Source organism: Squalius cephalus, assembly GCF_949319135.1.
Source record: "Squalius cephalus genome assembly, chromosome: 21".
Lineage (NCBI taxonomy): Eukaryota > Metazoa > Chordata > Actinopteri > Cypriniformes > Leuciscidae > Squalius > Squalius cephalus.
In genome coordinates, this window is record NC_137142.1 from 30,103,331 (window position 1) to 30,114,811 (window position 11,481).

Below are 11,481 nucleotides of genomic sequence, written 5' to 3' on the forward strand. Positions count from 1 at the left end.
TGTGCTCTGAGCTGTAACTGTAGTGAACATTTCCAGTTGGACTATACTATAAAATATTGTGACATGATTATAATAAAGAAATTAAAAGGGGATGCTAAAATTGTATTGGATCACTACAGTGAATTATTGCTTGTTGTGAAAGCTGCTTATGCAGTTTCTGTAAATATTGCAACTAGTAACTCATTTTCATGGTCACACTTTAGATTAGGGTCCAATTCTCACTATTAACTATGACTTTTGCCTCAATAAACTTCTAATTACTGCTTATTAGTTAGTAAGGTACACTGTAAAAAAAAAAATTAGTTGAGAAAACTTAAAAGTTTAAGGCAACCAGCTGCAGGACATTTTTGAGTTTTCTCAACTTACGTGTTTGAGTTATCTCAACTTTTCTCAACTTTTTTCATGTTTTTCATGCAAAAACTGAATTTGTCATACAAAACGTAAGTTGGATTTTTTACAGTGTAGTTGTTAAGTTTAGGTATTGGGTGGATTAAGAGATGTAGAATATGGTCATGCAGAATAAGGCATTAATATGTGCTTTATAAGTACTAATAAACAGCCAATATCCTAGTAATATGCATGCTTATAAGCAACTAGTTAATAGTGAGAATTGGACCCTAAATTAAAGTGTTACCCTTTTTTTCTAGTTTTGCTTATTTTTTAAACTTACAAATTGTATGCATTTCATAATAAATGATCAAAGCAAGAACTTCAGTTTGCTGATCTCAAGGTGATTTTAATGGATGTACGAGTAAATGTCACTTGGTTTGATATTTTGTTAAATAATGCAATGATTTCACACACTAAGATCGGCTTAAGTGTCCAAGTACTTTTTGTGGCCACTGTATTTTTCTTCATTTATTAGATCTGTGCTCTGTACAGTGATCTGCACTTGTGGATTTTATATATTTGGACTTGTGTAGTCTTCATGCCTTAGCCGTCCTGTCACTGTGTGTAACTGCTTTTTGTAGATGTGCTCATTGTTCCTCCAGCTCATATGAAACACTGATCCAGACTGAGTGAATGGAAGATGCTGGTCATTTTTCCATCCAGTGTTGTGTAAAAGCATCATGACTCACAGTGTGCAGGACTGAGGTCAGCGCTGAGGCTCTAAACGCGTTAAATAGGGTTAAAAGCCTTCACGAGGCTGTTATACGCTTATCATTAACACTGAGATTTATTGAAGAGCTCCAGACCAGCTGAAAAACAGGATGGAAATTAAAGGGATAGTTCACCCAAAAATTAACATTTGTCATCATTTACTCACCCTCAAGTTCCAAACCTCATGAGTTTCTTTCTTCTGTTCAACACAAAACATGATATTTTAAAGAATGTAGGTAACCAGACAATTGACGGTAGCCATTGATTTCCATAATAGGAAAAAATACCATGGAAGTCAATGGCTACTATCAGCTGTCATATCTTCTTTTGTGTTCAGCAGAACAAAGAAACTCATACAGGTTTGAAACAGCTTGAGGGGGAGTAAATGATCATTTTTGGGTGAACTATCCCTTTAAGTCCAGGTTTAGCTGGTTAACGTGGTCCAGTTAGCCCCTGCTGGTAGATGAAAGAATTACACCATCAAAACAAAAAGCATAGTTCTCTACTGAAGGACTTCAGAAGTTGCAGTGCATTCTGATGAATACATTTTTTGCTAGCACATAAATGGTAAAAAAAATGTTTATAGTAGATATTTTACCAGTGCGCTAATAAAATCATGAAAATATTTGTGGACACAGTAGTTCATTTAGGGTGAAGTGGGAAAATATATTAATGATAAAAATAATGAATAATAAATAAAAATGTTTAAATAGATTTTAAAATATATATATTTTTTTATCATAATCGCTAATTGAGTAGAATAATCCAATCTGATTAACTCTTTATTATATTTAAGTTTAGGAGATGGTCTCAGTCTGTGGAGGTTAAACCTCTGGCTCTAATAAATCTGATGCTTGTACATGAATCTCTCCAAACTTTCTTTTGATGTTCTTGATTCACTTTCCCAAGGTTGTTCATATTTCTCTCTCCTTTCGACTGCCTCTTACACTCTTTCTTTCCCTGAGGCAGAACGCCTTGTTCTTTTCTTCCTTCTGGTCTTTCTACTGGCCCTGATCCTGATGTTCTCATACTGCAATGTTATAGTGGAAAATCACTCCTTCAGAAGGATTTGAGAACAGTGGACATCATGATTTCACAGACAGACAGCATATATGCTCTTAATAAGCAGTTTAAATGCAAAATGCATGTTTAGGGTCAGAACAGTGAGAGGAAAACTACAGACAATAATGACTCTTTGTTTATTTACAGTATGAAAATCATAAGCCTGGTCCTAAAATTCATGATATAATAACAGCAAATGTTATAAAACTGCATAGGAGACATAGACTGGATTCCTTATTGTTGATGTCAAAGACTGTATCTTGTAGCCGAAGGAATTTGCTTAAAAATAGTTCAATACAAATTTGTGACTATAATATTTCATTTATGCCTGTGACAGTAGCTGTAATGTGAAATAAATGTGACAATGGCAAGTTTCAGACCAGATCTGAAACTGATCTGTCTCAGATCTGTCCTGATTTCACCTCAGCATAACTCCGCCCACAGCCCCGCCCCTCTCAGTAATGCCCCTCCCACATCTAGTTCTTGCCCTGTGCCGTCCGTAGCTACAGGCCTGTGAGTGATAGAAGAAATGAGATCGAGTCTCCGATTATTTCATTTTCCTACTTACATCAGTTATTCATTCTTACACTCCTGTTCCTGTTAGTTTGAGACAGACACACATGCACCTTTCTATCTCTGCCGTCTGTAGCGTTCATGAGCTTCCCGTGAGTCTTTTGAAACTCTCGGTTAGATCACTGTTGGTCTGCAGCCAGAGCATGTCTCATCCCTCGTGCTCTTTTTCTGCAGGTTATGCTTTCCTGCTCTTCCAGGAGGAGAGTTCGGTCCAGGCCCTCATTGACGCCTGCATCGAGGAGGATGGGAAACTCTACCTGTGTGTCTCCAGCCCCACTATTAAAGATAAACCAGTGAGTGAAGCACTGACACAGCTCAATGCCCACTGAAGCTCACAGAGGATCTGTCATTACCAGCTTATCTAGACAAAGAGAAGAATCTTCATATCTATCTATCTATCTATCTATCTATCTATCTATCTATCTATCTATCTATCTATCTATCTATCTATCTATCTATCTGTCTGTCTGTCTGTCTGTCTGTCTGTCTATCTATCTATGTATCTGTCTATCTATCTATCTATCGGTACAAAATGTATGTATGTAATGTATGTATGTAAAATATGCAATATGCGTGTGTGTGATTGTAAAATGTAAACGCACACACACACACATATATATATATATAAATTATATAATATATGTATGTAAATTTGAAATATAAATGATTATAAAAGTATGTTAAATATAAAATCAATATCTGTTATTTACATATATATATATATATATATATATATATATATATATATATATATATAAATAAATGTTAATTATTAATATATGTTTGTGAAATATGAAAAAAAAAAAATATATATATATATATATATATATATATATATATATATATATATATATATATATATAGTCTTATTCAATAATAAGCTAATATAATGTACCTTTTGTGTACTGTATTGTACCAAGGTCAAAGTAAATGTAGAGACTTACTTTTTCAGAGTTCAAATCAGGTGGAATTAAAATCACAGAGAGGAAAACAAATTTACCCAACCTCCTTAGAGAAAACTAGTCTGGTCCTACTTGGGCTTAAACAAGCGTCCTACATTGAATTTTTACAGATCAACTGTTTTTCCTCCTCAGGTCCAGATTCGCCCGTGGAACCTGAGTGACAGTGATTTCGTGATGGATGGCTCTCAGCCTCTTGACCCACGCAAAACCATCTTTGTGGGAGGCGTTCCACGACCTCTGCGTGCAGGTGACTCTCTCTCTCTCTCTCTCTCTCTCTCTCTCTCTCTCTCTCTCTCTCTCTCTCTCTCTCTCTCTCTCCCTCTCCCAAATATCAAATACATCATCATTAACATCGTGTGGATCAACATCATACTGTGCATAATGCTGTGTTTCCCCTGTGTGTGTGTGTTTAGTGGAGCTGGCTATGATCATGGACAGACTGTATGGAGGTGTGTGTTACGCTGGCATTGACACTGACCCAGAACTCAAATACCCCAAAGGGGCGGGCAGAGTGGCCTTCTCCAATCAGCAGAGCTACATCGCTGCCATCAGCGCTAGATTTGTCCAGCTGCAGCATAATGACATTGACAAACGGGTGAGTGAGCTCATATAACAGCTACCAGAATCACAGCGAACTCTCGAATGCTTCTCATTATACACACTGCAGGAACAGCAAAACTGAATGCAGTACTAACTTAAGACCAGACTTTTCATGACTCCTGATGCATTGATTTCTATGATTGAAGCATCAAGCTACAGCGATACCCCCGACAGCACGTTATTATGTGACATTTAACGTCAAACAATTTGAACTCGGACGCCGTTTGACCTTTCGAAAAGCAGCCAGGGTTTCCCAGACAGTTTGCATGAGATGCATTGAAAAACAGTTGTGTGAAAAACACTTTACAAATGGGAAATCTGCTTAATAAAAAAAATTCGCACAACACAATGAATGCCGCATTGACTAGACAAGTGTCGGAAGAGGTTCTTATACTGTACTTTTATAACTGTAATTCTAGATGTGATTGAATAGTGTCAGTGGTTTTCCACACAGACTGTGTTTACCCCAGAGCAGACTGTGTGTAATCAACATGACCATGGGCTTCTGGACGCCTGACAGACATTTGAAGTCTCAGACGTGGCCTTTGTTAATTATAGATCCATGCTATTCCTGCACGCATATGTACACACTGGAGTTACTGGACTGTTTTGGGAATGTTATTCAGAAGTAAATAGCTGATGGTCACTGGACTAAAACTGTATGCTCCCCAGAATCACCCCCTCCATCACTGTGTCACATAATCAAATACTAGTGTATTTTGTGAATTTACCTACTGATCCCAAACTATATATAAACACTATATAAACATCTGGGATTTATTTTTTATTTTTAAAGAAGTATTATATGCTCAACAAGGCTGTATTCGTTTAATCAAAAACATTATGAAATATTATTACAATTTAAAATAACCATTTTCTGTTTAAATAAATTGTGATCAAAGCTGAATTTTCAGCATCATTACTCCAGTCTTCAGTGTCACATGATCCTTCAGAAATCATTCTAATATGCAGATTTGAAGAAACATTTCTTATCATTATCAATGTGGAAACCATGATATAGTTGTTTCAGGATTTTTAGATGAGTAGAAAGTTCAAAAGCAGCATTTATCTGAAACAGTAAAGACATTTACAGTTACAAAAGAGTTCTGTCACTTTTGATCAATTGAATGCATCCTCGCTGAATAAAAGCAATCATTTCTGAAATATTCATGCCATTCATTCGTATGTGGTTCCCAGTGTTATTTTAGTATCATTGATAAACTATTATAGTTTTTATTAATAGTTTGAATACATTTTTATTTTTAAAGGTTTTCAATTTTTAAGAGTTTTGTTGTCATTTTTTTTTTTTTTAATGTCTATATAGTTTTTATTAATATATTTTATTTTTGTTTATTTTAGTTTACTATATATATAGTTTTAGTTTAAGTTATTTTAGTACATCAAGTTAAACAACGAAAATGAGAGATGTTTCCTTTTTAGTTTTTAAGGTTTCTTTAAAATAGTTTTAATATTTTTATTTTATTTCAGTTAACATTTAATGTATTTCAAATAGTGTTGTCAATCAATTAAAAAACAAATTAACTAATTAATCTCACATAATTAAACAACTAATTAATCACATTTGTCTGTAATTAATTGTAATTAATTAATTCCACCTAACATTAAAGTTTTTAATATATATTTTATATTGTAATAATTTCACATTTAATCTCCAAATTAATGTAGAAATTTTAGCCATTAATTTTTTATCAATTTTAGCCATTCATTATAGCCATTCAGCATTACAATATAATGTCACTTTAAGACCTCCCACATGTGACACGGATTTGAAGCACATTCCATTTTATCACAATTCTTAACGTTCATTTAGGACTTCATTTTATGAATTTAGGCCAAAACGTCTATAAATACTCGTATAAATACATAATTGTGTGTGTTTTTGTCAGTTCAAGCCCTGTAAGAAGCGGCTTTCTGTTCGCACGTGTGTGTGTGTGTGTGTTTCAATTTCAAGTAACAAAAATGGGTTGCACTTTATTTTACAGTATGTGTACTTACAAGTACTTACTGGGCAATATAAGGTAACTACATGGGTTAAGGTTAGGTTTAGGGGTAGGTTGAGGGTTATTACCTAGTTATTACCCAGTTATTGCAAGTACTCTAATAAGGAAATTACATGGGGAACAGGACTGTAAAATAAAGTGCTACCCAAAAATGTTATTTTTATGGTTTACATTTTTAGCCAACTTTAATAACCCAGGTGGATCTTCATTATTTCAGACACATGAAACAGAGCAGGATAGCTGTGTCTATAAGTGCTCTCTCTGCCTGTGTCTGCAGGTGGAGGTGAAACCGTACGTGCTGGACGATCAGATGTGTGATGAATGTCAGGGCGCTCGCTGCGGAGGAAAATTCGCCCCTTTTTTCTGTGCCAACGTCACCTGTCTGCAGTATTACTGCGAGTACTGCTGGGCGAGCATCCACTCGCGCGCTGGCCGTGAGTTCCACAAACCGCTGGTGAAGGAAGGTGGAGACCGACCCCGGCACGTGTCCTTCCGCTGGAGCTGATGACAAGCGTCACGTCACCCTCTCCACCCAGCAAACACCTTCAACACCATTACCAGTAACCACACACGGATCTCCCCTTTTACAAAACAAATATCATGATATCTCTGTCAAGTATATTCTCTGCTTTCGAACATTTAGGAAAATATGAATTTTGAGTCTGCGCGCTCAAACGTTGCACTTTGGCACAAACAGTCGATGTTAACGCTTATCAGGATGTTGTGCTTTAATTCTCTCGTTTTCCTGCGTTTGATCGGTTTAGTCCTCCATATAGGTAACGTTAGGCAGTGTGAGACTATATATACAGTATATGATATATACATTTACAAAAAGTATATATTTTTATTTTATATTTATCTATATACACATAGATAATACATTTTGGGTGTCAGACTTTTTAAAGGAGGATGCACTTATTGTGATAAAAGAGTGATAGGAAATTCTCCTTTAGATGATGACAAAAAAAAAAAAAAGAGTTACCAAAGGTAAAATTTAATTCATTAAGAAAATCATGTCGGGTGAGCTGTTAAAAAACACCCAAGTTATTAAAGTAAACCACCATTTGCTCTCCATGTTGAAATGAATGGTAATATCTCATGCATGCATCTCTTTCTGTTCGCTCCGACTTTTTAGGCTTACATTTTTTTACGAGTTTTTTGGTATTATCAACATGTAATGCTGCAATAGCTTTGCTGCTAAATCTGTGGTATGGACACATGCCATCATACTTTATTCAGGCGAACGAGCGCTCCGAGGGGTCTGCACCTGCACCGAAACTGCATGTAAACGAATCTGCGATGCATGCTGTAAAATCGGGCATCACTTTCATTTCCCAAAAAGGCCGGCCAGATGACCGTGCTGCGGAGCTCTTCAGGGCACGTGGTGATGGGGAAAAATATAAGATGGGAGGGAAAATTATGTCTCAATGCATTTGCGTCTGCTTGCAAAAAATGTGTTCCCTCAGAAAAGTATTGCGTTTCCCTCAATAAACTTTGCATTCTCTCACAAAAGTATTACGTTCACTCGCAAAACATTTACGTTTGCTCGAAAAACATTAGCTTTCACTCACAAAACATTTACGTTAACTTGCAAAACAATTGGGTTTGTTCAAAAAACATTTACATTCGCTCACAAAACATTTACGTTAATTTGCAAAACATTAGCGTTCACTCAAAACATTTACATTCGCTCACAAAACCGTTACACTAACTCACAAAACATTAGCGTTCGCTCACAAAAAACATTTGTTAACTCACAAAACATTAGCGTTCGCTCACAAAACATTTACGTTAATTCGCAAAACATTAGCGTTCGCTCACAAAACAGTTACATTAACTCACAAAACATTAGCGTTCACTCACAAAACAGTTACATTAACTCACAAAACATTAGCGTTCGCTCACAAAACAGTTACATTAACTCACAAAACATTAGCGTTCGCTCACAAAACAGTTACATTAACTCACAAAACATTAGCGTTCGCTCACAAAACATTTACGTTAATTCGCAAAACATTAGCGTTCGCTCACAAAACAGTTACATTAACTCACAAAACATTAGCGTTCACTCACAAAACATTTACGTGTGTTCACTCAAAACATTTGCATTCGCTCACAAAACATTTGCGTCTGCTCAAGACACTTTTTGTTTGCCCTAAAAACATTTGCGTTTGCTCAAAATAGCGTTCACTCACAAAACATTTACGTGTGTTCACTCAAAACATTTGTATTCGCTCACAAAACATTTGCGTCTGCTCAAGACACTTTTTGTTTGCCCTAAAAACATTTGCGTTTGCTCAAAATAGCGTTCGCTTGCGAAACATTTGCATCTGCTCAAAATGTTTGTTCTCTCGCAAAACATTTGCGTTTGTTCAAAAAACATTAGCATTCGCTCGCAAAACATTTGCGTTTGCTCAAAAAAACATTAGCGTTCGCTTGCGAAACATTTGCGTCTGCTCAAAATGTTTGTTCTCTCGCTAAAGTTTTGCGAGCGAACACAAAAGCATTGAAATATACTTTTCCCTCCCATCTCATTGCTTTACCATCACCATGTCCCTATAGGGGCTCCATACAGAACCGCAGTGGTGTTAGATGTAGGAAATCTTCTAGCAAAATGTCTTCAACGGGTGAAGCATTTTTTGCAGTGATTGTTCATAGAATTGTGCAATTTTTATACACTATGTAGTTCAGTTAGACGACGCCTAGAACTGTGATTCGCTTTAACTGTTATTGATGTCTGACATGGAACGTCCTGTGAAACTAGCGTATGTAAACATACGGTCCCTTCTTTCGCACACTTCTGCTAGTTGTTAGCCCTCGACACGCGTCCCGTCAGAACCAAAGAGTCCGGCTCAAAATGACCAATAACACTACGTTACACGCCAACGATTCACAATACTGTGTCCGACCGGTGACTCTGGGAGAATAAGCGAACACTGGCTCTGAACCTAACTTTGAGATACGGCGGGCGGAATAACCTTGAGTGACCGCTGCATTTATATCCAGATTATCCTGCGAAGCTTGAAGTAGAATCATGACCTGCTAATGTCGACGGTGGACATTTTTAAACTAAATTCAGAAAGGTAGAGAGGGTGGAGAGGAACGCAGCGCAAGAAATGCGTCTTGGCTGCTTATCTGAGAGTAAAAAACTGTCAGCTTTAGGGTGGCACGTTTAGTTCGTTGGTCTGAAAAAAACAAAATAAACAGAAACGACATATGCGAACACTGCTTTTGTACCGATGGAGAAAAAGAGGATTGTGGGTAACCTTGATCCTGATGATGGTGAATTCTGGGTGTCTTTGTGATATTTCTTTCCCTTGCCCAGATTTTTCTATGTTTGTTCCTTCTCTGTAGTAGATAATATTTGTTATGCACTACTCTTTGTATCTGGATGGTTGAACAGTCAGCGTTGTTGTTGTTGTTGTTTTTTTTTCCTTTATTTTTTTAATAGAAAAATATGTGTGCTTTCTGACTGACGTAATCTTTTGCAATACCTCAATTTTGAAATATTATAGGAGAGAGATTGATATTTTCTAAGTAAGTTTATTCAAATAAAGACTATATATATATATTAATTTAATTCTGCTAGAGAAAAAAATGATTTAACAGATGTTTAATTTTATTTTTGTCATGCTTATTTGCTTTTAATTTTATTTTTGGAAAAAAATTAAAATCAAAAACAACTGAAGGAGTTAGAGCTGTATTATTTGAATACTGTAGGAAGCTGAAGTACAGACGCAACATCACAGTGTTCCACAAACATCTGATCTTATTAATAGTGTAAAATATATATATTTGATTGAAATATATATATTCTATAGGGTCAACCGGCCGTCAGGTGCTTATAAAGTCAACTGAACATACTACTTACGTTTTTATATATTTACAAACAGTCCTTTACTATGCTGACCAGAGTTGTGAAATCTTCTGTTCATTATTTTTTTATGTTTCGTGAAATGATGTGTTCCCCTTTGTTTTGTAAAAGCGCACATACAACTTATATAATTTAGGGAAAACTAATTTTTTATTATGGTTTTTGGCAAGATGGAGAGAAAACCATGTTCATTTTGGAAAGCTGGAAAGATATGAAACGTTTCAACTTGATGGAAAGCCTTCTACTCACCCAAGACTTGAATTAGTCCCTTTTTTAAAGGCTGAGAACCTCGATTCTTTGTTGTAATGTGCAATACTGTTTGTACTGTTTGTAAAAAAAAAGAGAAAAAAAAGAACTGAAAAAGAGGCATATATCTTTATTGCAGATTTATTTTCATTGCAAGCATTGTGATTCACTAAAATCATTTTCTACTGTGTATTTACTCGACATGCTAGTACCTTCCAGTAGTAATGTAGCCTTTGTACGGAGAAATTTTTTCATTATTTTTTAGAGATTTTTTGCAAAAAAAGAAAGAAAAAAAGAGACTAGAATTAAAACACATTTACATATTTTTCATTCTTTTTTATTTGTGTTTTCTTTACACACTAATTCCTCAACCATTAATGTTAGCTATTTCTGGGAGAGACTTTCATGTCTGGTCAATGTCATTATTATTTTGTATTTTTACTTGGAATAAATTAATTTTATGGCGCTAATTCTTTTATTTCTTTTTTAAGCTAAAAAATGTGTAATATTGTCACTAAAATGTCTAGATTTTTTTTTTTTTTAAATGCAAAGCTTGTCAGTTCTGTTGCTTACATTAGTGTGATCGGGACAAAAAAATGCACACAAAAATTAACACAATCATGGATGGTAATATATGTGATTGAAATGTAACAATGAATGGGCAATAAAAACAATGGCAGAATGGAGCAAATGTGAGGTTGTTGTGGTGAAACCCTGTCAAAACATGAAATAATGAGCTCTGATATAAAGCTCTGTAGCTCCACATTCACTGTCAGAACACAGCATGTGTGCGTTAAACTGACATGATGTTTCCCAGAATGCATTTTATTTATGAGCAGAGTGTAGTGGAGTAGTTGACTTGTCACTTTAAACTAACTTAAGACTCACCGTGTATACACCAGACGCGACAAAAGCAGACAGAAACCATTATAAAAGTGATGCTTTCTACACTGGATGCCGCGCGGAGCGACTCGACCAATCCCACGACGTTCTGTTTCTGACGTGCTTCAACCGTTCGCGCCACTTCTGACTACAAATAATG

The 11,481-nt window shown here is 35.7% G+C and overlaps 1 protein-coding gene across 7 annotated transcripts in view; it reads left to right on the forward strand.

Annotated features, from left to right (window-relative positions):
• The window catches only part of cpeb3 (cytoplasmic polyadenylation element binding protein 3), a 33,701-nt gene extending 26,553 nt beyond the window's left edge, over nt 1-7,148 (forward strand). For 6 of the 7 annotated variants that reach the window (XM_079855005.1, XM_079855006.1, XM_079855007.1 and 3 more), the window contains 4 exons: nt 2,911-3,029; nt 3,831-3,945; nt 4,112-4,293; nt 6,597-6,958. In XM_079855005.1, the coding sequence (XP_079711131.1) occupies nt 2,911-3,029; nt 3,831-3,945; nt 4,112-4,293; nt 6,597-6,824 (644 nt within the window). In that variant the 3' untranslated portion in view covers nt 6,825-6,958. Of the gene's footprint in view, nt 1-2,910; nt 3,030-3,830; nt 3,946-4,111; nt 4,294-6,596 lie in introns of all 7 variants that reach the window. The other variant, XM_079855009.1, reaches the window with a different exon arrangement.
• The last annotated feature ends 4,333 nt before the right edge of the window (nt 7,149-11,481 follow it).